Raw genomic sequence first — 26903 nt, forward strand, 5'->3', positions numbered from 1 at the left:
CAGTCGGGGCAAATCCTTGCTAAAAGATACAAAGAGACCAAAAAACCCAACTGCCACTCTTGAAGAGCCCGGAGCAAAAGCAGGGTACTGCGCATGCCTCCTGCACACACCACCTATGGGGTGGGAAAACCACCTAAGCCCCCCCTTCCGGCCTGACCCCTGGACACACCCCTACCCTCACCCACATAAAGAACAAGCTCACCACCGCCTCAGGGAGCCAGCAAGCAAGGGAAACTGTTGTTTGCTCTCACTTCCCCCTGCTGCAGCAGGGGCCCCAATAAAACCTTGCCTGAATTTCTTGTCTGGCCTCTGATCAATTTCTATTAATTAAGGAGGCCAAGAACCCTGGTCAGTAACAGGATGGCCTCAGGATGAGAATCCTCTTGCTCACTTTTTGGCTTGTAAGTAGATGACATCTAGAACCCCTGAGAGTATGGGTGGTCCCCTGGGTTCCAAAACTCACCCTGTTGGGTTCATTCAATCACTCAACAGTACATCATGGGTCTGTTATGCTCTAAACACTCTGCCAGGTGCTGGGGATCAAAGATGAATGGAGCAATTAGCTGGGAGGATACACTTGTGCTGAAACTTTAAGAACACTCTAAAAATCTATGAAAGAAAAACAGTTTATCTGTGCTTTCGTCCAGGCGTGTGTGTGAGGGGTGGGCAACGCCTCCCTCCCCACCCCTCCATCCCCTCGCCTCACCTCAGTTCCCAAGGTGAAGATTTGAGGGGAATTAGATGTATAATCCCCGGTTTGGGTCTTGCTTTCAGGAAGGCGTGAGGTGAGTCCTGAATCCTAACCCGGCCCCGCACACCTGGCCCCATTGTTCCCCTAATTCCCTGCATCCGGGAATTAGCGATCTGGCTGGCAGCTCATTCCCTGTCAAGAGGCCCGGGAGAGTGATATGGGAGACCCTGAAACTATCCCCACCAACTCAGGAGACCCCACAAGACATCGGTCCCTTGGACGAGCAACGGCCCCTAAGGAGGGTCTCAGGCAACACTCTTAGAAAGTGCGACCCCTTTAGAAGGAGGAGACCGGCGGGCGCGGGCCAGTAACCACGAGAGTGTCACAAGTCCTAAACCTAAGTCTCAGCTCCTAGCAGACCCCGGGGTCCCAACCCGCGCCCTCCTAAGAGCTTGGCTTCCGGGAGGAGCTCCGCTGGGGCACCGCCCACCAAGGCGTGGGCGCCAATTGGCCAGCGTGATCGCGGGGCGGGGCCAAATCCTAAAGGGTCAGGAGCAGAGGAAGACCTGAAGGGGGCTGTGGCTGCTGCGAAACGGAGGTGATGCAAAGTGGCCCCATGTGGGTTTCTTTTAAATCTTTAATGCCCATACCCTAGTCTCAGGCCCATGGAGCCCACGCGAGACTACCCACTGTTCGGGGGCGCCTTCTCCGCCACTCTCCCTCCGGGGGCCATCGACGTAAGGTAAGAAGGCCCGGGCGCCAAAGGAGGCTGACCAGGTGGCTTGCGGGAAGTAGCCGGGGTCAACCAGGGTGTGCCTCGCCTCTCTCCAGCGACCTCCGACCGGTCCCGGACAATCAAGAAGTTTTCTGCCATCGCGTGACAGACCAGAGCCTGATCGTGGAACTTCTGGAGTTGCAGGCCCACGTGCAGGGCGAAGAGGCGGCGCGGTGAGGGAGGCGGGCCCGCGGCTGGCCAATGGGAGGACCAGAGCCGAAGGAGTGGGCGGGGCCTGTGGCGGGACGGTTAATCTGGGCAATGAGAACTCCAAGGGTTACACCACATCACCAGAAATGAGCGAAGTTTAGGATAAGAGATGCTTGTAAGGGGCAGTGAGAAATGCCCCTCCCTGACCCTGCTCCCCCAACTCCAGGTACCATTTTGAGGACGTTGGCGGGGTGCAGGAGGCTAGGGTTGTGCAAGTGGAGGCTGTGCAGCCCCTCCTTTTGGAGAACCTGGCCCTGAGGGGCTGCTGTCAAGAAGCCTGGATCCTCTCTGGCAAGCAGCAGGTAGCTAAAGAAAACCAGCAGGTGAGGGCCAGGGGAGTGTGAGACGTCTTGGAGGGGTGAAGGGGGTGGCTTTAGGGAATCAGGTAAGCATCCTGACTCTGATCACTTTAGGTAGCAAAGTATGTGACACTGTACCAGGCCTTGCTGCGGCTGCCCCAGTACCAGACTGATCTCCTGCTCACCTTCAATCAGCCCCCGTAAGGAGAACGGAAAGGGTACATGGCTCATGACTGGGTCCCCAGGAGAATTGGCTTGGAGGGGCAGAGTAGAGAGACTGGCTGGGGGGTCCTCCAAGGAAGTGGGAGAGGGCCAGGGGTTTGGGGTCACAGATAACCAGGTTCTCTGGGAAACAGGAAATGGGAATTTACAAGCCCAAGGCCCAGATGATGTTCTCTCTGTATCTGTTCCCCACCCCAAGCCCTGAGAATAGGTCATCTCTTGGCCCTGAAAATCTTTCACTTCCGCCCTGGAGCCTGGGTGACTTTGAACAGTTGGTGACCAGTCTGACCCTTCACGATCCCAACATCTTTGGTCCCCAGTAAGGACGCTGAAATGCTGCATGCTGCTTCTGAAGACTTGGGGCCTCTGTTCTGCAAGGGGATCAAAGGGTTGGATATATTCCCCTAATTCCTTCCCAGTGCATAAACATAAGACACCTGCTCTCTGCAGAAATAAACTTGCTTTATAACCAATATAATCTCTGTGCCTTTGAATCTAACAGAACACCTGGGTCCCCCCAATTCCCTTTGGTCTTGGACGGTGGGGTTTCAAATTGTGCATGGGATCAGAAGGGACCCAAGGCCAGCAGTGGAGGAAGGGAGGAAATACACTTTGGAGTGATTGGTTCAGCCCTGAGAGAGGGGTGTGAAATTCACAGGGGTACGGGTAGGGAAGGTTTAAAGCGACACCCAAGGAAGGGAGGGAAACGATCCCTTGTAGTGATTCAACCCTGAGAAAACAGATAGGGAGTGGGGTTGGTGTTCCCCCTCTGACGGATGAAAGATCATCTGGTCAGAAGTCACCAGGTCATAACAATGGAGTCAGAAGAGTCCAAGGAGCGCCGACTTGGTGGAGTGTTGGAAGAGTGGCTGTTGTTATTTGGTGTACATGTAGTAGAGCGTGCGCAGCTGGTCCCAGAAGAAGAGGGAGAGGATGGTGTGGGGGCCGAGGCGGAAGTAGGAGGCACCTATACCCTTGTACATGCCCCAAATGCCCTCTATCCGAGCCGTCTGCAACAGAGCATCCAGCAAGCCCCGGTACATGAGGCCCTGAAAGGTTGAAGAGGAAGAGCAGAGTTTGTCAGAGGCCACCAGGGGCCTCACCTCAGCAGGCTGCATTTTAGGCTTCCTACCTGCACCCACAATCTGCTTCCCTCACCCGCCTGGCTTTTCCTGCCTGCCTGCACCCCAGAGCACTCCCTTACCTTGCCCTGAGCATCTGTGGGCTGGTTGTAGAGCCTTGTGCTGACCACGTCAAAGGGTGTCATGGCCAGGACCACCGCAATGCCGCTCACCATGGCGGCCACCAGAGCCACCTTCCAGCTCTGGGGTGGAAATATCTAAGAGGCGGAGGGAGGAAGAGCTCTGTCAGTCAGCCAATCATTCAACCCCTCGGAAAGCCCAGGCCCTGCGCCGGGGATACAGTGGAGAGCTGGTAACTCAGGGAGCTTCCACTCCACCGGTGATAACACTGTGAAGGAGGAAGAGCGGAAGGCCCTGAGGACTCAGGTGCACCTGGGAGGAAGTGACAAGAGACCTGTGGGAAGGTTGTAAAGAGACAGTGACCCCCCAAGCCCTCCTGCCGCTCCCTCACATTGAATGTTGGCACTGTCCCTCTTCAAGCTGAGCCCACTTCAGCTTGCCCTCCCCCTGCCCACATTCCCAGGGTGGCCCCGCCCCTTTCCCAGGCAGTACCTCCCGCTGGGTCATGAGGTCCTTGGTGGACGAGAAGGTGCACAGCTGGGTGGAGGAACCGACGATAACTCGGGGCAGGCCGCCCAGGGCCCCACGCCACAACCCCACCAGACCATGTTTCTGGCCAATCTTGATTAGCGCCTGAAACATGCCCTGGTTGGGGGAGGGGGGGGCAGAGAAAAGACCATGGGGGCGGGGTTCAGTCACCCAGGTATCAGGGGCTGCCACCTCCTAACAGTGCCAAGGATGGGTCCATAAAAGGCACCCGATGTCTAGGCAACCAGTGCCATGTGGGCTTAGAGCATGAATGTGGCCCTCACTTGTCCGCCAACCCATCCTTCCCTCCCTCGCCACCCCAGAACAGGGCAGGGTATATGCAAGTGAGGACATTAGCAGGTCAGGAGAATGGGGCAAGAGAAACACGTGCAGAAGCTAGAGGAACAGGAAACATGGGGATAAGAAGGTCTGGGTGGACTCCAGGGGCAGGGTAGGGCCGAACTGATGGGCTGGGCAGAGCCGTGGCTGGGTTGCGGCTGTTGGGTGCAGGCAGAAACCTGGGGGAAAATGGAAGAGAATGGGCAGGGACGCCAGCAGTTTGGAAAACCCTCACCTGATGGTTATACTGGTGCCCCACAGCAATTTCTGTGGCTGCCTGTGCCTGTAGGTGTGTCTTCACCTGGAGACAAGAGAGTATCACAGCCTATGGCCCAGCGGCCAGCCTCCCACCTCAGACACCCAAATGCCTGACCCCTTCACACTTCCTCTGCGGTGTTCGGCAATGAACATCCTTCTAATCTGATTATTATTGTTGTTCCCACCTAATAAACTGGTCATGAGACTGTGTCCCTTGGCTCCAGTCCTGGGGGATGGCTCTCCTAGCGCTGCAAGACACCCCACCCCCTCTGCATCCTTCTTCCCTTGGGGGAAGGGGCGGGCATGGAGAGGTTGGAGAATGGCAACAATTCCTAGGACTGTTCATGTTAGGCAAGACCTGGTGTCCAGCCTCTCATGCCAGCTCCTACTCCCAGACCAGCAGACAGGATCTTCGGCCACCATCATGACCAACTCCCCATCAGACTCTGGGGCAGGTTGTGAGGGGTCATTGGCAAAACTTGCTCTCTGGCCCCCAAGCCCTGTGGGGGGCATGTGTCCAGCTGACTTTGGAGAAGTCACTGTCCCTGAATCTCATACCCTGGGAGTGAGACCAGACTGCCTCTCCTTCTACAGAACTCATTGCCTCCCAACGTCTTTGCAGAAAGAGTGCTAAGCAGGGCCAAGTCCTAGCAACAAGCAGCTGTGGTGACCTTGAGCTAGTCACTTCCCCTTTCTGGGCCTCAGGTTCCTGACCCTTCACCGATACCAGATTAACTCAAAGGGGCAGACTGTGGGATAGTAATTCTGTAATGCCCAGGACTTCCCCTGATCCCCACACTCGTTGATGTATGTTAATCAAATTCCTCACCCTCCCCTACACAAATCCACTTCCAACCTCAGTATCAGGTTGTGAAGGCCCAGGCACCCACCCTACACCAAAGGTCTGCCCTGAAGGCCCCAAGCAAGACCCTTCTTCTCACCATGTAGATGGGGCTCCCCAAGTAGGCTCCCATGACCCCAGCCAGGGCTCCAGCTGCTGCGCTGCGGACAGGGCTGAGGGTGCCTTCAGCCGTGTGCAGGCAGCCCCCAGCTTCAGCCAGCCCATAGGTGCCCAGCCGGATGCCGTTCATCAGGAACTGGTATAAGAGGGCAGGGGCCAGGCCCTTCTGCAGGGCTGCCAGGCCGTCCACCTTGCCGATAGTGATGAAGGCATGGAAGACGTTTCGGTAGTGTCGTCGGTAGGTCCCGGGGGCCTGCAGTTCTCCCTGCAGCTGCATCCTGGTCTTCACCACCTCCAGGGGATTGGTGAACAGACAGGCCCCGCAGGCTGCCAGGCCGCTCATCAAGAAGTCCATGGTGGGACAGCAGTAGCAGGAACTGGCCCAGGGGTAAGAAAGTTAAAATGAGCTTCAGAAACGGAGTCAGAAAATCAGGGGAAAGCCTCAGTTCCAGCAGTCCAGGCTGCAGGAGGTAGAAATGCAGAGGTCTGGAGTCAAGAGTGTCAGGGTCAAATGTCAAGAGGTCAAGGGTTAGCTGGAATTTGGGAGTCAGGAGATGGCAAAGAGAGAAGAAATATGAGTTTAGGAGAGTCTGGCGAGAAGGTTATGACAGGGACTTGTTAATCAAGGGATTTGAGGTCAAGGAGGGGCAGAAGCCAGGAGGGCGGCAGGTGGGATGCTGAGGATGGCCGGCTGTGGGGGCCGGGAGTAGGTGAGGGAAACGCGGAGCTGAGAGACCGGAGCCAGGGAGGAAGGAAAAAGAAAATCAGCAGGTTAAGGAGGGAAAGGATCCAGGAGAAGATCCGGTGGCGTCCCCGGACAGCAACGAGGTCTGTATCGGGGAAGGAAGTCGAGGCTCCGGCCGGGGATGAGCGCCCTCAGGCAGCTGCCGGAGCCCGCAGCAGCTTCACCCCAGGTAGCCTGCGGAGGCCGGGCCGCCACACTCCAATCACTGGAGAGCGGCGCCCAATGGGGAGCCTTAGCCGAGAGCCTCAGCCAATCAGCGCCGAGCCGGCTCTGCGGCCAATGGGAGGTGCTCTCGGCGACCCGGCCTCCGGAATCCACAGAGAGGCGTTTGGAATTAACTCTCGCCACCCCGGTACCAGTGCCTGGGCTGCGGACTCGGAGTACTGGGAGGGGTCCCCAGGGAGCAGAGGTTTTATCACTGGCGGGGAGGAGAGGTTGGACCCTGGGTTATTGTACGCAGAGGCCGAGTACGGAGGCAGCAGTCCCTCATCTGCCTGTTTGGGGCTGCTGGTCTTGCGGGCGGAGGGCTCCCCTCCTTCGCCTTGTATCCCAGGTCATCGCCGGGTGGGGCTGCCAAACTGTAGGTCCACTCCCTCTCGGTTCAGGCGCCAGGAGAGCCCGGAAACTGCGGCTCCTCCCGCGAGGCAGATGGGACACACCTGCTGGACGGGACAGATCTCCTTAGGCTTGATAAAATATTTGTTAGGTTCCAGCGCGGGGGTGTGGTGGCTGCGGGCGCGGAGGAAGGGGTCCCGAAGGATGGCGAGGGAACAAAGTCACATCCCTACGCTCTTTTGATCCTCACAGCAAACCAGGGAGAAGGCCAGACAGGCTAAGTAAGGCGGGGTTTTGATCGCTGGGCTTAGGTTACACAGGGCCAGCAAGTGGTGGGAGAGGTCCTGAGACTCTGGACTCCTTCCTACCCTAGTTCATGAGCCTGGTAATGGTTAATTACGCAAGAACTTCTGAGAAAAGAGACTCGGGAAGCTAGCTGGGAAGGGGTTGAGGGGGGAAGGCTTGGAGAAAGATGGCAGGAGGATAGCAGATGTTTTCTGGGGCGGGAGGAGGAGGCAAGGGGGCACACCTGTGTGTAAGGCAGCCACCAAACTTAGACTCAGAGGCCTTCGGAGTTCCAGTTTGGGTCTTCCTGCTTACCAGCTGGATAGCCTTGGGCAAGCTACTTAACATCTCAGAGCCTCCTTTGTAAAATGGGAATGATAATTATTTATTGCACAAACCTGAGTGAAAGTGTTGCATTTTCTCTAGATGCTCAATTATCAGTCTCCCTGTGCCCATGTGTATCCTGTTCCCACTGCCGGGGAAAGTCCTTGCACCCTTATTTTGGTGACCTCCAAATCACTCTTCATCTTGAGCTTCATCTCCTGATCCTTGAAGCTTTTTAGCCACTTCCATCCCGCTTTGCTCCTCAGGCATTTACCTTTGTTTCTCATTTGATTAGCAGTCATTTACTCTGAGTCCTCCAGTACTCTGGAAGTTCTTGGGTGTCCCCGGCGCTGGGGTGCTGAGTCTGGGTCTTATCTCCCCAGTGTACTGCTAAATCATTGAGCCTTTGGGTTAGGCAGGAGGGGTGGAGCAGATAACGGGGCTTCTCAGGAGAGGTTCTGAAAGGGTCCCCTGAAAATTTCCAAGGAATGCTCCCCAAATGCCTCCACCTGCTGGCTGGGATTGACACCCAGAAAACTGAATTCATCTCTTGGTGAGTGGCGAGCCAAAAGACACAACCAAGCAAAAGAGCGAGAGAAGGAAGGATTTGTAAGTAAGTTAGGAGAACACAGGGGATCTTTCCCAAAGCAGTGTCTCCCAAACAGCAAAATTGGAGACGTTTTAAGCTAAGGATACATGCATATTAGTGAATGGGTTTGGGTGGTGTATGCTTATTCGTGAAGGGGCTTGAGCAGAAGAGGAATCAGCATAGAATAGGGGCAAAGGTTGCTAGAGTCCAAGCTTTAGTTGACTGAAGTCTCAAGCTCCCTACCCTATCTGCTTATAGGATGAGAGTTCATCATTGTTTTAATCTTTGAGTTTATACCAGTGATTCTCAAAGTGCAGCAGCACCTGGGTACTCAATAGAAATGCAGAGTCTCTAGGCTCCCCCTAGACCTCCTGCACTGAAGGTGGGGGCCTGACAGGGGTTAACAAACCCTCTAGGTTATTCTGATATGTGCTAAAGTTTTAGAACCACTGCTGAAGACTTTCATTTTTAATATCCAGATGCCTTACAGATAGACAACTTTTAAAGTGTTATTTTTTTAAAAGAAGCTCAATTTTTATTTTTTTAAAAATTTATTTATTTATTTTTGGCTGTGTTGGGTCTTCGTTGCTGTGCGCGGGCTTTCTCTAGTTGCGGAGAGCGGGGGGCTACTCTTTGTTGTTTCGGTGGCTTCTCTTGTTGTGGAGCACGGGCTCTAGGTGCGCGGGATCCAGTAGTTGTGGCACACGGGCTCAGTAGTTATGGCTGCTCGTGGGCTCTAGAGCACAGGCTCAGTAGTTGTGGCTCACGGGCCTAGTTGCTCTGTGGCATGTGGGATCTTCCCGGGCCAGGGGTCGAACCCGTGTTCCCTGCATTGGCAGGCGGATTCTTAACCACTGCGCCACCAGGGAAGCCGTTTTCCCTGTTTTGTTTTGTTTTTTTTGTTTTGTTTTGTTTTAAACTGGGTTGCTTATCATTGAGTTTGAGTTATTTGTGTATTTTGGATAACAGTCCTTTATCAGATAAGTGTTTTGCAAATATTTACTCCCAGTCTATGACTTGTCTTTTCATTCTTTTAATAGTGTCTTTTACAGAGCAGAAGTTTTTAATTATAATAAAGTCTAACATCAATTTTTTTCTTTCATGGATCATGTTTTTGGTGTTGTATCTAAAAACTTATTGCCAAACCCAAAGTCACCTAGATTATCTTCTGTACTTTCTTTTAGAAATTTCATAGCTTTGTATTTTACATTTAGGTCCATGATCTTTTTTGAGTGTGAATGATGTAAGGTCTGTGTCTTTTTTTACATATGGATATCAGTTGTTCCAGGAAGTTTTGTTGAAAATACTATCCTTTCTCCACTGAATTGCTTTTGCTCCTTTGTCAAAAATCAGTTGACTCAGGGAACAGAGCCAATATTTTATCATAACTATAAATGGAATATAATCTATAAAAATTTTGAATCACTATGTTGTACACCGAAAACTAATATAATACGGTAAATCAACTATACCTCAATTTTTTAAAAATTGAAAAAATATCAGTTGACTATATTTCTGTTGGCCCATTGCCATTGATCTATGTGTCTGTTTTTTCACCAATACCATGCTGTGTTGATTATCATAGGCTATTATCATTTTTTTTTATCCCCCTGGGTATGAATGTCCTGAGACACGTGTGAGAGGAGTGGAGGGGAAGCACGAAGATGGCCCCAGGTCTGAGAGAAGGGGTGAAACCACAGAGAGGGGAGGGTGAACGATGCAGAGGCCTGGAAGGCACGGAGCTGTGCCTCTTCGGCACCTCTACCTGGGGTGGCCTAGACACCCATGGCTTCGTATTGGCTGCCAGGCCCCACACCTGAAGTGCTCACACGCCACCTGGTGGCAGTTGGACAGAATCCTCCGTCCTCGCATAGACTAGAACCTGCACGGATTCCCAGAGCGGGCCAGCGTTTCCTCACTGCCCCCTTCCTGATTTATCGCACACCACAGGCAGGCTACCTACCCCTAATAGCTTTCTAGACAGAAAAGAGGGCCTAGGTGTTTTGTACTCCATGAAGGATTCTATTGGAGTTCAAGGTCCTGGCCCCATCAGAGGCCAGTGGGACTCAGCACTTCCTTCATCATGAGCGCCTCTCCCATTGGAAGGGATTTTTTTGCATGAATTAAGCTTTGTCCCTGCTTGTGTCACACGCTCACCCCTGAACCAATCTCAGTAGCCAGGGAAGAGGAAATGTGCTGACTGGCTGCTTCTGGGCCGTACATTTCCCCAAGAATGGGCCATGTGGACCTCGAATGATGGAAGGGCGGGTCCCCAAAAGAAAACTCGGTGCTGGTACCCGAAGAGGGGGAATGGGTGGGGAACTGGTTACAACTCTTGCCATCCACTCCTCCACCTGCTCAGAAACCTCAGTGCCTGTTCTGCCCTGTCCGGTTGCCCGTGGGGTGGCCTCTACATGTTCCTCCAGCCTCATACCCGTCTTTTCATATCAGCTAAGCTTCCCTCTCACAGTTCTCCAGATGGGCCTACTCTCCTCTTCACTGTTTCTCCACTTCCATGGTCTCCCCACATGGTCACCCATACCTCGCCTCGTGGCCTGGCCAAACTTTACCTGATTTTCCTAACAACCAGGTGAGTGACGTAAGGAGGACTGAAGGAGGGTCGAAGCCACCTGATGTGGAGGTAAAGGGGTGAGATAGAAAGACCTAAGGACTCCTCCAACCTTCCAGCAAAGAATCTTTGGGCAAGATCAAGACCAACCACATTGAAGCTTCTGGGGCTACTTTGTTAATCATTTTTATTTTTTAAAATGTTTATTTATCTTTTGGCTGCACCTCACAGCTTGCAGGATCTCAATTCCCCAACCAGGGATTGAACCCAGGCCATGGCAGTGCAAGCCCGGAATCCTAACCACTAGGCCACCAGGGAACTCCCCTTAATCATTTTTAAATTGAAAGTATTTTGTCTTGTTTTTCACAAAGATGTTTACTGCAGCATTAATTGTAATGCCAAAAACTGGAAGCTGCCCAAATGCCCTGCACTCGAGAATGAATTATAGCGTTTAAGATTCTTTCAACAGTGAGTGACAGAAGCTCAGCTCAAACTAGCTTAAGCACTAAAGGGAATTCAGTGGCTCCAGAAACTGAGCAGTCCAAGGGGCTTAAATGATGTCAGGCCCCCTCCATCTCTTGGTTCTGCTTCCCTCCGGTGTGGGGCTCATTTTCTCTCACTATTGACTAGTTTCCTCTATTGTGGGGAAAGGGAGGCCGAGACACAGATTGCTCCAGACTTATATTATTCCTGCTTTATGACCTTGGAAGAAAGAGAAAGATGCCTTTTCCCAGAGACCCAGGGCAGGACATCCTGGCATGGGTGATTTGCTCATTGCTGGGCCAGTCTCTGTGGCCTGAGGAATGGGATCCTGTGATTGGCTGAATCTGGGTCTGGTGGCCAGGAGGAGGTTGCTGTGACTGACCGTCCCGCTGGAACCACATGGAGTGGGGTGGTGGATGAGAGTTTCCCAGAAGACTTTTACTGCTGTTACCAGGGTGACAAAATCTAGTTGATGCAATATTACACTCCAGGAAAAATTATAATTACAAAGTCCATGTGTGTAGTAACATGGCAAATAGTTATGAAGCGGAAAACAGAATTGAAACTATGATGGCACGTTTGGAAGGTAGAAAAAGGGAAAACTTTTGCTTTGTCGGGGTGGTGGAAGAACGTATCATTATATTAAAAATCTTCTGGGACTTCCCTGGTGGTGCAGTGGTTAAGAAGCCACCTGCCAATGCAGGGGATACGGGTGGTTCGAGCTCTGGTCCGGGAAGATCCCACATGCCATGGAGCAACTAAGCCCGTGCACCACAACTACTGAGCCCGAGTGCCGCAACTACTGAAGCCTGCGCATCTAGAGCCCATGCTCCGTAACAAGAGAAGCCACCACACTGAGAAGCCCGCGCACCGCAATGAAGAGCAGCCCCCGCTCGCTGCAACTAGAGAAAGCCTGTGCGCAGCAACGAAGACCCAACGCAGCCATAAATAAATAAATAAATTTATAACAATAAATAAATAAAATAAAAATCTTCAGTACCTTTGCAAAGGTATTTGTACAATAAATAAAAGGTGTTTATGCAAAAACAATCTGGCACATATCACATGATACAATTTTCAGAGCTCAGTTTCTTTTTGGAATGAGATGGGGCATAAATAGACGGTGATTTGTATAGATCTGAAATGTCATGCTTTTCATCTTTGTGGTTGCTTTGAGCAGGGAGCCCAATGGAACCTCTTTGTCAGGAGTGTTAGAACATTCTCAGTGTAGCTCCAGTGAACTTTAGTTCCCCAAAACATGCTATCCTGCCTTTGGGAGTAGGGGAAGTCTCTCCCCACCAGGCAGGCAGGTGAAAAGCCTTCAGGTGGGTCTCTGATAAGGACAGAGAGAGGACAAGGAAATAAGCTCAGACGAGCCAGGAAGGACAGGTAAAGGTGCACGGGCGGCCCAGCCCACCTAATTCCTCTTTTTGTGCCCATACCCCCATGCAGAGCTGGGGTGGTTCATGTAGTACCAAGTGCCAACATGTCTGCAGCCAACAGCCAGCACTTTGGGGTTAGTTATCTTTTTGTTTATTTATTTTTCTTTTTGGCCGTGCTGTGTAGCTTGCAGGATCTTCCTTCCCCAACCAGGGATGGAACCCGTGCCCTAGGCAGTGAAAGCGTGGAGTCCTAACCACTGGACCGCCAGGGAAGTCCCAGTTATCTTTTTAAATGTTATTTTTGTAAGTAGTAAAACTAATACAGACATTCCTATTTTAGTAAAAACAAAAAACAGGATTTGTTTGGCTACACACATGTATCTAGCTTTCTTGATAGGGTCCCTGAGGCACTCTTGTAGAGATTTACTCTCCCTGGAAGCCGAAAAGGATCTAGAGGTGAGGGCTGGGAGATTGGATGTCTGGTCCTGGGGGTGGTGTGTGTGTGTGTGTGTGTGTGAGAGAGAGAGAGAGAGAGAGATGGGAAACTGGTGGGATCAACAGAATTATGGAAATGGTCTGTAGGAAAGGAGAGCCAGGGGAGTAGTGAGTGGGCTGTGGGGAGGATTCAACTCAATTTGTTCAATTCATCAAAATATTAAGCACCTCTTATTATGTGCCTGAACTTGTTCCAGAATTTTAGGGTATATCAGTGAACAAAACAGATAAAGATCACGCCTCCAGGAAGCTTACTTTCTTCTTTTTAAAATGTCATCATTTATTTATTGACAGGAAGCTTACTTTCTAATGTGTATATAGCTATAAACATACTATGTCAATTTAATAGTAATACACTATATGCTATGTTATAAGGCATGATTGCTATGGGAAAAAAGGCGCGTCAGGAATTTGGTGTGATGCAATTTTAAAGAGTGGTAGGGCAGCCTCACTGAGAAGGTGATATTTGAGAAATGAGGTGAGGGACTCTTTCATGCGGAAGTCTTGGGAAGGGGGTCACCAGGCAGAAGACACAGCCAGTGCAAAGGCCCTGGGGCAGGAATGTGCCTAAGAGGAGAGGTTTAGGTTCATTGTTGGACCTTGTCTTTTACTCTGGACTTTGTCTTTTACTCTGAGGAAAAATGAGTTAAAACATATGTTTTATCCCAGTTTTCTGGCTTTTCGTCTTAGCGTCTTGTTTGGAGTGTGTGTGTGTGTGTGTGTGTGTGTGTGTATGAGAGAAAGTCTGGCAAAAGCAGGCACCTGGGCGTGGGCAAAGGCCCCCTGAGTTCCTAACTGCCCTTGCATCTTCCTCTCATTACCCTACTTCCCAGGCTGGGGTGTGGCTCATTCCGCCCCCTCAGTTGTTTTTATGACACACTCTGAGCCCTGGGAACTCAGCTCTTCAATCACAGAGCAAATTAGAGGTGAGAGGGACCCCTGCCCACTGCCCTCGCCCCCAGGGGTACTGACTCCCAGCCAATCAACATCACAGCCTCCCAGGGGGACAGGGAGAGTCAGGGGCTAGGACCCTGAGAGACAGGGACTGAGAATGGGGAGCAGGCAGGGGGCCCAGCAAAGGGCATATCCACCTGGGGTGCACCGAGATATCACACCGACCCCTTGGTCCACTACACACACACACTCTCATGACACAATGGGCGGGTGGGGCTGAGGAACTGGCTTCCTCTGCGGAGATCTCAATCTGGGCCCTCAGTTCCCGCCCCAGAAACACAGGAACAGACCATCAGAGACCTGGCCCCGCGTTCCTTGCTCCAAGGGGCAGGCAGCACGGGCTGAAAATAGAAACTGCTTCCAAAAAGATAAAGGTAAATTTAGGGAGGGGGAAACCAGGATGGGCGGTGGGGTCCCTTGGTGTGAAATAATGGGCTGACTCACCCCCAGGGGGCAGGTTGGATGCGAAAGGGACAGGCTGTCATGCGAGTTGTGGAAGAGATGGTCAGACACGCCGTCGAGGGACGCACACCGCATCCCTCAGCGATCCAGAGGTGTCTGGAGCCCACGCCCTCCCGCCAGCCCAGCCGGTGCCATTGCCACCCTGCCCTCACCCCCACCCCTGTCCACCGCTGGCCGCTGTCCACACAGCAATGCGGACCCAGGACAGAAGGTGCACATACAACGTGCACAAACAGCCCACTCTCCACAGCTGAGTTACATCCTTTCCCCAGACTCTGTTATCCTCCGAAACCTGGCATTCGGGGTCCCTCACATCTTCCAGAGCCCCAGTGTGCGCATGTGGAGTGTGGTGTGGTTTGGGGGGGGGGTGTCCGGTTGGGAGGAGGATCCGATTCCTGTTTCCTGCCCCTACTCACTCGGCCCCGGGAGGTGACCGAGAGTGGAGAGGCCTCGAGGGTGAGTGCTTGGGCCGAGTACCTGGATCCCTGCGAGAGGCCTGAGTGGGGGGCGGGGGGAGGAAATTAGGGCAGGTACCTGAGGGGGGCAGGGATCTCTGAGGGGGGCAGGGCTGGGGAGGAGCTGGCCAGCTGGCGAGGCTACTGCCCGGGGTCACCTAAGGAGCTTCCTGCCAGAACACAGAGGCCATTGAGCTGCAAGACTCCCAGTCTACAGCTCCCAGCCCCCACCCTGCATCATTTCTCAAAAACCAATCTGGGGCCTGGAGGGATCTGACTCTCCTGCTGACTCCACAGGGGAGTTTGGGGGCGCCAGGTCTCCCAGCCCGGACCTTGCTGCCTTCTCAGGATTACAGCGCCTTCCCGGCGGGAGGAAGTGAGCCCAGGTCCCAGCGTCTTGGCCCCATTGGTCCTCACCTTTATTCTGGCCTCCTGACCACCCTCTAGGCATCCTGGCAGGACCCAGGCTTCCACCGGGGCCTCTCTCCGGGACCAGGTGGGGGGCTGGGAGACAGGCAGGGATGAGGATGGGGCAGGAGAGACCATGCCGGGGCCTCCTGGGCTCTTGGGGTCAGAGGCTCCAGGAATCTTCATGGCAGGAAAAGGAGACTAAAAATAATCCGGAAAGGGAGAGTCCGGAGAGAGGAACTGGGAAATGGGGGCGGAGGGCCCGTTGGAGCAGGGAAATAGTGATGCATCCCTCACGGTCCAGGCACAGGCGGGCGCGCAGGCAGACGCACACCGCACATACGCCCCACACGACAGCACGGAACACACACACCCTTGCAGCCCCATCTCACACAGCACACCACACACACTGTGTACTCCACTCTCCCACTGCACACTCGCATATGACAGATACACTCTGAAACACAGCAGCCAACACCCCGTTCATGTAGCACTAGAAACACACCATGTCCACTCACGCTTAAACCACACACACAAACCTCCACAGCACACACTACAGACACAAAACACAATAAATCAGGTAGACACATAGCGGCTCTACCAGCACACCCCATTTCCCTTACTGATCCAATTCTCTTGTACCCCTCCCCCAGCCTGGGTCTCTACCCAGGTGCCCCAACTCTGGCCTCACTGTCTCCTCTGGCCTGATTGGGGCAGCAGAGGCTGAAAGACAGAGCGCAATGGAGGCTGGGGGTGCCAGGGAGGGTTCAGAGTCCTCAGGGAATGGAATAAGGAGCGGTGAGAGGTAGAGGGAGAAGACAGTGGAAATGGGAAGAGAGGAAGTGTACCCGCCTTCCCTCCTGACTCTGAAATCTTGGCTCATTTACTTGCAAACATTTCTGCTCACGGCCTCGGTCTACTCGTGGGCACTAAGGGTCTCTCTTTCTGCCCCTCTTCCTCAGGGGATGACTCCAGCAGTGTACCCCACTCCTTGGAAGAGCTCAGAGGAAGATGTCAGCTCAGTCTCTTCCTGCAGCAACACCCCCTACTCAGAAGCCCCCTCGGATCATCCGGCCGCGCCCCCCTTCTCGCCCCCGGGCTGCCCAGTCCCCGGGGGCCCACCACAACGGCTCCTCTCCACAAGAGCCTCCCCTCACTGCCAACGAGGCGCCAAGCCTGATGTGCACCCCCATCTTCTGGGAGCCCCCAGCCCCGTCCCTCAAGCCCCCAGCCCTTCTGCCCCCGTCAGCTTCTAAAGCCAGCCTTGACTCCCAGACTTCCCCAGACTCGCCTTCCGGCACACCCAGCCCAGTGTCCCGGCGCTCCATCTCCCCAGAACCTGCTCTCCGGTCTCCAGTGCCCCCACCCAAACCCTCCGGGTCACCCCAAACAGCTCTGCCCCCGCTCCACTCGACCCGGGCCCCTGGCCAGGATGGCTCTGCCTCGGCCACAGGCACCGTGCGGAGACTGGCTGGCAGGTTCGAGTGGGGGGCTGAAGGCAGGGTCCAGGCTCCAGATGCCCTGGAGCCGGGTCCTCCAGGGGGACTGGATGTGAATGGGGAGAGAGAGACCGCCCAGGGCATCCTCACTGGGAGTGGGTCCCAGGAGAACGGCACTCCAGGTAAGCCCGGGCTGGCTCAATCCGGCTCCTCTTCTTTGTTTTCAGGCCTTTAAGATTGGGTACTTTAAGGGGTTACTTTTTTTTTTTTTTTTTTAAAGAAATTCACGTTCTTTTATTTATTTATTTATTTATTTATGACTGTGTTGGGTCTTCGTTTCTGTGCGAGGGCTTTCTCTAGTTGTGGCAAGTGGGGACCACTCTTCATCGCGGTGCACGGGCCTCTCACTATCGCGGCCTCTCTTGTTATGGAGCACAGGCTCCAGACGTGCAGGCTCAGTAGTTGTGGCTCACGGGCCCAGTTGCTCCGTGGCATGTGGGATTTTCCCAGACCAGGGCTCGAACCCGTGTCCCCTGCATTGGCAGGCAGATTCTCAACCACTGTGTCACCAGGAAAGCCCTAAGGGGTTACTTTTTAAAAACTGGATTCCATGTTTGGAAAATCTGGTTTTCAGATTTCTGGGGGTTTGAAGAGAGTCAAGGTAGAGGTGATAGATGCCTAGGGCTGACCTCCATGTTCCTGAGGCTGGGCAGGTTAAGGGGAGGGAGGAGGCCTGGGGAGAGTGGGTGTCCTAAGGATGCCCCTGTCTCCCACAGATGCTGCGCTGGCCTGCCCTCCCTGCTGCCCTTGTGTCTGCCACGTGGCCCGGCCCGGCCTGGAGCTCCGATGGGTGCCACCGGGGGGCTATGAGGACGGCCCCAGGGCCCTCTGCCGGGCCTCCCCACTGCGGACCTCCCGCTCCCGCCCCAGCCCTCCAAGCCAGCCCCCAGTCGTCCTCACGTCCTACCGCTCCACTGCCGAGCGCAAACTCCTGCCACCCCTCAAGCCCCCCAAACCAACTCGGGTCAGACAGGACGTCACCAGCTCTGGGGACGCCCCACAGCCAGATCTCGATCTGCCCTCTGAAGATGGAATCCAAACAGGTACAGGGCCCCTGGGGAGTGGACCTCTGGGCTGGGAAGGGGCCTCTGGGCTCCACGGGGTGGAGGTGAAGCATTCTGAACACCAACTCACTACAACCCCCAGCAGGCCCTGGGCTTCTTGTTCCTCTGCCAGCTGCTGCTCTGGGACTGACTGGAGTTGTAGTTTTTATAGTAACAGTCTCTGCTGGGCGGGAGTCAGGAGTCCTGGGCTGGGGATCCTGGAAGCTTGCTCTCTTCTCTCTGGATTCTCTCTCTAGGGGACAGTCCCGATGGCGCCCCTCAGAACAATCCTCCAGCCACCATGGAGGGCAGGTACCGAACACTCCCACCCTTATTCCTACCTGAGAGCAGACTAACCTTCCGGTCCACCTGAATCCCACCCCCACAAGTGTGGAGTGAAGAAGGCCTAGGCCTTTAGGGACAAGCAGTGCCGGTTTCTAAGCCCAGCTCTGTCCCTTATCAGCTGTGTGACCTTATACAAGTCACTTAACCTTTCTGGGTCTCAGCCTCCTCACCTGTGAAATGGGGGTAAACATACCAAGTACTTCATAAAGTTGTTGGGGTCGGATATTGGTGACGAGCCAGGGCCATAATAAACCATTTTAGTTCCCCCACTTTGAGCTTCTATCGAAATTATTGTCTGTGAATCCATGTATCAACCAGGAACATCTCTCCTGTGTTATCTGGGCCTGTTAATCGTTTCACCACCATTATCAGAGTTAATCTGAGGCCATCCATTTATTCAACAAACATTTACTGGAGTTTATTCTCCCGGGCTTTTACTTTGGGTGAAAGGGTGCATGGTGGTGCTGATGACCGGAACAGAGCGGGGAGGTATAAGAGCTGGGTTTGCCCAGGTTGAGTTGTACCGAGGCACCCACAGGACATTCCAGACAATGGTCATTCCATGAGAGCCCTGGAGATGGAGGCTTGGAAGTCTCCGGTGCACAGTAGCTGAGACTGCAGGAATGGCTGGGGCGCACTTAGTACAGGGCGTCACATACAACAGGCACATAAAACGACCCGGGGTTTGTTCACAGTCCCTGCACACAACCTGCATGCAGGTCGTGCACCCCCTTACACTGTCACGTGAGGAGCGCCCCCTGGAGGTGTGCACCGGCGGTGGTTCTGATGGAACCCCATCCCTCTCTCTTTCCACAGGGAGGACGAGGAGCTGGAGGAGCTGAAGGAACCGAACTGGGAGCTGCCCCTGCAGGACGGTGAGGGCCTCCGGCCCCGGGGGGTCCCTGCTGAGACCATCCAGCAGTGGGCGAGGGTTCCGGGGCACTGGACTTCGCTGATGTGCGACATCTGCTCTCCAGAGCCCCTGTACCAGACCTATCGCGCAGCCGTGCTGTCAGAGGAGCTGTGGGGGGTCAGTGAGGATGGGGGACCCTCTTCAGCAAATCCTGGGGAAGCTCCCCACTTCGCCCGGCCCCCCGGGCCTCGCAACACGCTGTGGCAGGAGCTTCCGGCTGTGCGAGCCAGCGGCCTCCTGGACACCCTCAGCCCCCAGGAGAGGCGCATGCAGGAGGTGGACGCACCTGGGGTCCGGGGGGGCGGGGCGGCGGAGCCTGGGACCCGGCGCCTGGGCTGCGTGGGAGCTGGGCTTTCCACTCCCGCCCTGCTCTTCCTCCTCAGAGCCTGTTCGAGGTGGTGACATCCGAGGCCTCGTACCTGCGCTCCCTGCGGCTGCTGACCGACACCTTTGTGCTGAGCCAGGCGCTCCGGGACACGCTCACCCCCCGGGATCACCACACCCTCTTCTCCAACGTGCAGCGCGTCCAGGGAGTCAGTGAGCGGTCAGTGGGGCCGCCACCTCTCCGCAAAGCGGGCCTCGGGAGGAGGCACTCCTCAGCCCTCTCCTGTCCCCGGGCCTCCCCTGCAGGGCCCACTTAGTGCCCAGCTCGTCCCTCGAGAAGCCGGGACACCTGGCTCTCTGCCCCGCTCCATTGCTTGTCGCCCACTCCCCCAGGTTTCTAGGGAAGTTACTGTCCCGTGTGCGCTCTTCCCCCCACATCAGCGACCTGTGCGACGTGGTGCACGCCCACGCCGTGGGGCCTTTCTCCGTGTACGTGGATTACGTGCGGAACCAGCAGTATCAGGAGGAGACGTACAGCCGCCTGATGTGAGCGTCCCAGGGGCGGGGCCACGCCACCAGTGCTGGTGGGAGATGGGGAGCAGGGTCGGGATCCAGGCCGGGGCAGGTTGCGGGGAGATCGGGGCTTCGAGGCAGACGCCAGCCTGCGCCTGCTTCTACAGGGACACGAACGTGCGCTTCTCCGCGGAGCTGCGGCGGCTGCAGAGCCTCCCCAAGTGCCAGCGGCTCCCGCTGCCGTCCTTCCTGCTGCTGCCCTTTCAGCGCATCACGCGGCTCCGCATGCTGCTGCAGGTAGCCGTCCTGGCTTGGGCCCTTTTCGGCCCCACCAACCCCGTTGGAGAACTCTCCGCAGGGGCCGCCTGCCCCGCCATCACCATTTCCCACCCCACCACAAACACAAGAATCCCCTAAGTCAGGACTCCTAATCGGGGCCTCTCCATCCAGGACCCACCAAACCCTACCTGGAGCTACCCAAACGTTTCAAGGAGCCGTCTGGGTGCAGGAAAAGAGCCTCTGGCTAGACACCTGAATTCTAGATTTACCTCTGCCACTAACTGGCTGAGCGACCTTGGGCAAGTCCCTTTCTCTCTCCAGGTCTCAGGGGGAATGTGGTGAGGGGTTTTTTAGGTCCTCTCAGTCCTGTCTTTGACCGTATGCCTTCCCAGTGGGGTGGTATCACCCTCAAGGAGGCAAAAACTCGTTCTTTGGGGGGCAAAAAAATCTTCACTATTCCAATGGTTTGTGGTACTCCAAAGGGCCAGGGTGTATAAATAGATATACAGTATATTTGTGGTATTAAAATTTGATGGGGGTGGGGGCAACAACTAGGGAAAAAATGTCTAAAAAGATTCCTTAGTGGGTTGATACTGAAAAAAGGGGTGAGAAACACTCTTCTGTTACAGAGTAGAAACTTCTCCCTAAACTAGGTTGCCTGATGTGGGGATCTCAATGTGAAGAGTCCCCAACTAGATCATCAGTGCCCTTGTCTTATTCAGCTTTATATATCCCCAGTGTAGACAACAACAACAACATAATAATGATGATATTAATCATAATAGCTAAACAACTCTTGGGTGTCTGTTCTAGACATGGTTCTAAGTGCAATACGCTTGTTTAACCTTACCAACGACTATGTGAGGGTAGGAACTATTATTGACCCCACTTTATAGATGAGGAAACTGAGGCTCTAAGAGGTTAAATAACTTGCCACAGGTCACACAGATAATAATTGATGGAGGCAAACTTTAAATCCAGGCACTCTTAACCCCACGCTATATTGTTTGTACTAATAGCTGTGGTTAATAATTATTAAAATAATAGCAACCCTCTTTTCAGCATTTACTATGTCCCAAAGACTATGCTAAGTACTTTACGTATATTTGCTTGCAGAATCCTCACAACAATGCTAATGGTATGGAAGGTGGGAGTTATCCCCATTTTACAGATGGGGTAACTGAGACTCAGAGAGGTAACCTGACTTGCTCAGGGTTATGCAGACAGCGAGTGGTGAGGCTGGTCCCCCAGCCCTGTGAACCCCCAAATGCCAAGCCAGGCAGGGTCCTCTGAGCTGCAGCCCCTCTGAATCCCAGAGCCACAGAGCAGGGGCCCAATTACCCTTCTTCCTCGTCCCCAGAATATCCTGCGCCAGACAGAGGAGGGGTCCAGCCGCCAGGAGAATGCCCAGAAGGCTCTGGGTGCTGTCAGCAAGGTTGGAGGGGGATGCTGGGGCTGGAGGAGGTGAGGAGGCGGTAGGGAGGGATGGAAGGGGTGGAAGGGAGTAGGAGTGGGTGACTTGGCTCCCCTTACCCAGATCATTGAGCGGTGCAGCGCCGAGGTGGGGCGCATGAAGCAGACAGAGGAGCTGATCCGGCTCACGCAGAGGCTGCGCTTCCACAAAGTCAAGGTTAGATCCTGCCCAGGCTCCCTGCTTCCCTTTCCCTGCGGTGCTGGTGCTGCAGGGAAGTCAGAACCTCCCCCCTGCTTCCTCACAGGCCCTGCCCCTGGTCTCCTGGTCCAGGCGCCTGGAGTTGCAGGGGGAGCTGACTGAGTTAGGATGCAGGAGGGGGGGTGTGCTCTTCGCCTCCCGCCCCCGCTTCACCCCCCTCTGCCTGCTGCTCTTCAGTGACCTGCTGCTCATCACTCAGCCCAAGAGGTGGGTCTCAGGGAGGGAGGGAGCCCAGGCAGGATTCCCGCTGGACCTCTGCTCTCCCTCTGAACTTCCTCTTCCCTGGGCAGTGGGCAGCGGCTACAGGTTCTGGACTATGCCCATCGCTCCCTGGTCCAGGCCCAGCAGGTCCCGGACCCATCTGGACCACCTACGTTCCGCCTCTCCCTTCTCAGCAACCACCAGGGCCGTCCCACCCACCGGCTACTCCAAGCTTCATCCCTGTGAGTTGTGTCTCCTTCAGAAAACACCCTGGGGACCCTCACTTGACCTCTCCGAGTCCACCACCCTCCTCCCTAATCTCTCTCCTCCGAAGCCCCTGCCTAACTAACCCCCAGGAGGATCTCCCGGGCCAACTGTGACCCTTCCCTATATTCCCACCAGATCAGACATGCAGCGCTGGCTGGGAGCCTTCCCTACCCCAGGCCCCCTTCCCTGCTCCCCGGGCACCATCTATGAGGACTGTGGTGAGTGTTCCCTAGAGGGGAGGAGGGAAGGAAAAGTGAGTCTTCAGGGGAATATGGAGAGAAGCTAAAAAGAGTCTGGATCCCACTGTAATGTCACCCGCCCCGACCAGACTGTTCCCAGGAACTCTGTTCAGAGACTTCCACACCTGCCAAGACTGAGGGACGGAATCTGGAGTCCAGGGCTCCCCACAAGCACCTACACAAGAGCCCCGAAGGTGAGAGATTCTTTTACTTATTCATTCAATAAATATTTATTAAGCACCTATGAGGTGCCACTCGCTGTTCTCGGCACCAGTAAACCAAACACGTAGATATGCCTGCCCTGCTAGACTATACATTCTAGTGGAGGAGAAACAATAAAGAATAAACGAGATAAATAAGTAACATATATACAATGGAATATTACTCAGCCATAAAAAGAAACGAAATTGAGTTATTTGTAGTGAAGTGGATGGACCTAGAGTCTGTCATTACAGAGTGAAGTAAGTCAGAAAGAGAAAAACAAATACCGTATGCTAACGCATATATATGGAATCTAAAAAAAAAAAAAAAAAAGGTTCTGACAAACCTAGGGGCAGGACAGGAATAAAGACGCAGACAGAGAATGGACTTGAGGACACGGGGAGGGGGAAGGGTAAGCTGGGACGAAGTGAGAGAGTGGCATGGACATATGTACACTACCAAATGTAAAATAGATAGCTAGTAGGAAGATCAGCTCGGTGCTTTGTGACCACCTAGAGGGGTGGGATAGGGAGGGTGGGAGGGAGACGCAAGAGGGAGGGGATATGGGGATATATATATACATAGAGCTGATTCACTTTGTTATACAGCAGAAACTAACACCACATGGTAAAGCAATTATACTCCAATAAAGATGTTAAAAAAAAAAAGATAAATAAGTAAATTATACTGTCTGAAGGTGGTAAGTGCTGTGGGAAAATGAAAGTGAAGCAGAGTCAAGGGGGTCAGGAGTCCCGGGGTTGGGTAGGCTTACATGTTTAAGTAGGGAGGTCGAGGGGGATCTTGTTGAGGAGGCACCTTGCGAGCAGTGACTTGGTGGAGGTGAGGAATTTAGGCACGTGGTGTCTGGGGGAAGAGTGTCCCAGAGGGAGGCAGGAGTCAGGCTGGTGTGTTTGAGGAGCAGTAAGGAAGCCAGTGTGGCTAGAGGGAGTGAGGAAAACGGGGAGAAGCAGATGACATCATAGGGGAAACGGGGACCAGATCACGTGGGTCCTCGTAGGTTCCTGTAAGGAGTCTGGCTCTCACTCTGAGTGAGATGAGCAGTCATCGCAGGGCTTGACAGAGGAGGGAGCCCGATCCTCTTTTTCTTTTTTTTCTTTAACTTTTTATTTTATATTGGGGTATAGCCGATTAACAATGTTGTGATAGTTTCAGGTGCACAGCGGAGCAACTCGGCCATACATATACCTGTATCCCTTCTCCCCCGAACTCCCCTCCCGTCCAGGCTGCCACATAACACTGAGCAGAAGGACCCCGACCCTCTTTGATGATGATGTTTCCTCCACCTCTAATGGCCTTTTTACCAATTCTCCAAGGCTTCTCCACTAATCCCCGCAGCCGCCATGACCTTCAGGCATTAGACCCCACTGGGCCTCCTCTCCGTCCTGACCTGCCCCCTGCCCCGGTCCCACTTAGGCCCTTGTCTCTCTTTCCCCAGGCTGGCTGAAGGGGCTTCCTGGGGCCTTCCCTGCGCAGTTGGTGTGTGAAGTCACGGGGGAACACGAAAGGAGGAAGCACCTTCGTCAGCACCAGAGGCTCCTGGAGGCTGTTGGGCCCTCTTCAGGCTCCCCCAGTGCCCCCCAACCCTAATGCAGGCCGGGGGGGCGGGGGGGCGGCACAAGTTGGGACAGCGGGCAGCCTGGCACAGAGGAGACAAAGCCCATCCATCCATTGGATTTGCTGTCAGTGGAAACGCTACCTCAGTGGCAACCAATAGGGACCGAGCTTCAAGACTGGGCAGCCAATGAAAACAGGGCCATCTGAGCCCACGCATGAGGGAGAATGAAGATGGCTTGAGTGGATTGCCAGTGGAGACAGAGGCTCAGTGCCAGTGGGTGCTGAGCTGGCTGAGCCTCTGGCCAGTGAATATCCCTGCTATGCTCACAGCCAAGAAAGCGAAGCTAGGGCAGTGCAGCTAAAAGAGGGCTGCACTGGAGGTAAAGTCCTAGGATAAAATAGCCAGCAGTAGGGACACATCCAGCCAAAGAAGATGGTGATCTGGGTGCAAGAGACCAGTAGGAACCCTGCTTGGTGCTATAGCAACGACCGTCTTGCCGTTTAAGTCTGGGAAGTATTAGATTCCATTCCTGGGGTGCCTCCGGTGTCCTCTTAAGCCACTTCCTCTCTTCTAGAAGAATCTGGAGTGTGTGTCTCAGAGAATCTGTGTGTGTGTGCCTATGTCTGTATATGTATCAAGGAAGGTGATTCTGCTGAACATGATGTGTGTGTGGTGTTGCCCCCTTCCCAGATGATTGAATCTTCTATTTCTCCCCTCACTCCCCATTTTTCCTATTAGTCTCCTCAAGAAAGACACTAGGTCTGAGCTCCAGTGGAGAATGTGCTGGGTGTGGTTGGCAGGCAGAGGCCAGAGCTGGGGATGAGAGGCCTGGGTTCTGGGTCTCTTGGAGGCCAGGGTCCCATGACAGTTGGGGGATGATATTGTAGAGCAGCCAAGCAGCCTGGCAGAGGAGTCCAAGGGGCTGAAGATGGCCAGTAACTGGGGTCCGAGGCCTCCTGAAGCTTGCAGGCCCTTCTCCTTGCCCAAAGCTTGGCCTCCATAATCCCTGCCTGCAGATCCTCCAACCTGAACGATAACCAGCCATTCAGCCTCAGCCTCGGGCTTCAAACTGGCTCTGGGTCCCAGGGTTGAGTGAAGAAACAGGAACTGTGGATCTCGGGCCAGCTGAGCCTCTAGGGCTTTCTTGCCTTCATCCTGGTCCTTTCACAGAAACACTGGGCCAAGCAGTGGGGAGAGAACAGAGAACCAGCATTACTGCCTAATCCCACCCAGAGCATCTGCTTCCAGATGAGAAACTGCCCCCGCACAATGCCAGAAGGAGGTGAGGAATGGAGACAGAGCGGAGCAGACAGCTGCTGGCACCTGGGGTCCCAGGCCTGGCACAAGGTCGTCCCTGAGCTGAGCCATCACACCTTCCCTTCAGCTCATGCATGGCAACTTGCCCAGGACAGAAACCGCCACGCAGACCACTGGAGGTGCAAGGACTCTGGGAGACTGAGAGGGAGAAAGGCACTGGCACTTGGCATGTCTATGACTTTGGAGATTCACCTAGCACAGTGCCTGACATATGAGAAACCCTCAATAAATGGTGGAGCTGCATTGAGGCTCTCCAGGGAGCATGTGCTTAAAGGAGCAGTGGTTTCCAAATGTGACTTTATTAGGGGGGAGGGGCTGGTTGAAAAGGGATCCTTTGAGAGCAGGGCTCAGCTCTGCTGGGAACTGGGGCTTGGAGACCAGGTGCAAGGTGTGTTGGCGCACTCATAGCTCCTGAGGGATCTATGGCGGTGTGATGAGAGGAGGGTTGCAGATGCTGAAGCAGAGAGCTGCTGCAGGTTGGGGAAGAGGACAGGCAGAGCCAGATATGGATGGGGCTCTGGCAGGGGATGAAGATGCAGCAAGAAGGACACAAAGGGCAATCAGTCAGCAATAAAGATCCTTTACTGACCAGCAAGCATCTCTGTGTCTAATTCATTTCAATTCTACACCTATTTATTGAGTGCCTTCCATGTGCCAGGCACTCTTCTAGGATCTGGGGACACAGAGATGAAACAGACAAAGGCCTTGACCTCAAGGAGCCTACATTCTGGGGGAGCAGGTGGGGGGAAGTTACTAAGTGAACAAGTTAGTAAGTAAGAAAAGATCAGGTAGCAGTGAATGCTATGAAGAAAATATAGCAAAGGCTATGATACAGAGTGCCGTGTATGTGTGTGTGTGTGTGTGTGTGTGTGTGTGTGTGTGTGTGTGTGTGTGTGTATGTGGCTTTGGGGAAGACCCTGGAGGAGGTAACATTGAGCTGAGACCCAAATGACAAGAAGGGAGCATCTGGGAAGATCTGGGCAGAGGGCACTCTAGGGGTGGTCGCAAGGGGATTGAAGTCCAGAAAGAGAAGGCAGCGGTCATGGGGAGGGAGCTGGCCTACGGGCTCCTTCCTTTCCTGGTGCGGGAGTTCCTCCACACAAACTCCCCTCTTCCTCTGACATAGTCAGAGACAGACAGACACACATCCAGAGGCAGACACAAAGCTGCACATGTGCCCCATATATGTTCCGTCTCAACTCCTCACTCCCTCCCCGAGTCCTGCCACTAAAGGAAGCCTCCAGGCTCCAAGTCAGAGGTTCTAATATTGGGATGATGGGGAGATGGAGACCAGTGAAGAATTGTTTGGGGGAAGTAAAGACA

General features: G+C 54.0%; 3 protein-coding genes across 13 annotated transcripts; 2 read left to right on the forward strand and 1 right to left on the reverse strand.

Annotated features, from left to right (window-relative positions):
* Positions 1-1217: 1217 nt before the first annotated feature.
* Positions 1218-2675, forward strand: RANGRF (RAN guanine nucleotide release factor). 3 transcript variants are annotated; one of them, XM_082441479.1, is made up of 5 exons: positions 1218-1433; positions 1523-1639; positions 1843-1999; positions 2090-2193; positions 2397-2675. In XM_082441479.1, the coding sequence occupies exons 1-4, from the start codon at positions 1357-1359 to the stop codon at positions 2177-2179; spliced, it is 441 nt and encodes a 146-aa protein (XP_082297605.1). In that variant the 5' UTR covers positions 1218-1356; the 3' UTR covers positions 2180-2193; positions 2397-2675. The 3 variants fall into 3 exon arrangements, with proteins under 3 accessions (XP_082297605.1, XP_082297604.1, XP_082297603.1); XM_082441478.1 differs by having other exon boundaries at positions 1843-1978; positions 2090-2175; XM_082441477.1 differs by having other exon boundaries at positions 1219-1433; positions 2090-2175.
* Positions 2643-16177, reverse strand: SLC25A35 (solute carrier family 25 member 35). 3 transcript variants are annotated; one of them, XM_082441457.1, is made up of 6 exons: positions 16099-16177; positions 5466-6889; positions 4502-4567; positions 3892-4044; positions 3402-3536; positions 2643-3246 (listed from the first exon to the last, which is right to left on the reverse strand). In XM_082441457.1, the coding sequence occupies exons 2-6, from the start codon at positions 5838-5840 to the stop codon at positions 3073-3075; spliced, it is 903 nt and encodes a 300-aa protein (XP_082297583.1). In that variant the 5' UTR covers positions 5841-6889; positions 16099-16177; the 3' UTR covers positions 2643-3072. The 3 variants fall into 3 exon arrangements, with proteins under 3 accessions (XP_082297583.1, XP_082297585.1, XP_082297584.1); XM_082441459.1 differs by lacking the exon at positions 3892-4044; XM_082441458.1 differs by lacking the exon at positions 16099-16177 and having other exon boundaries at positions 5466-12062.
* ARHGEF15 (Rho guanine nucleotide exchange factor 15) lies at positions 13891-25856 on the forward strand. Of its 7 annotated transcripts, none has more exons than XM_082441376.1 (16): positions 13896-14240; positions 14317-14420; positions 16154-16812; positions 17407-17733; positions 17991-18045; positions 18895-19267; positions 19375-19535; positions 19709-19861; positions 19996-20125; positions 21468-21542; positions 21645-21737; positions 21826-21986; positions 22070-22222; positions 22383-22465; positions 22576-22680; positions 24144-25856. In XM_082441376.1, the coding sequence occupies exons 3-16, from the start codon at positions 16203-16205 to the stop codon at positions 24293-24295; spliced, it is 2631 nt and encodes an 876-aa protein (XP_082297502.1). In that variant the 5' UTR covers positions 13896-14240; positions 14317-14420; positions 16154-16202; the 3' UTR covers positions 24296-25856. The 7 variants fall into 7 exon arrangements, 6 of the variants coding, with proteins under 6 accessions (XP_082297502.1, XP_082297500.1, XP_082297505.1 ...); XM_082441379.1 differs by lacking the exon at positions 14317-14420 and having other exon boundaries at positions 13899-14240; positions 18895-18953; positions 19056-19267; positions 19757-19861; XM_082441378.1 differs by lacking the exon at positions 14317-14420 and having other exon boundaries at positions 13902-14240; positions 18895-18953; positions 19056-19267.
* Positions 25857-26903: the final 1047 nt, after the last annotated feature.

The sequence above is a fragment of the Balaenoptera physalus genome (genome assembly GCF_965194825.1).
Source record: "Balaenoptera physalus genome assembly, chromosome: 20".
NCBI lineage: Eukaryota > Metazoa > Chordata > Mammalia > Artiodactyla > Balaenopteridae > Balaenoptera > Balaenoptera physalus.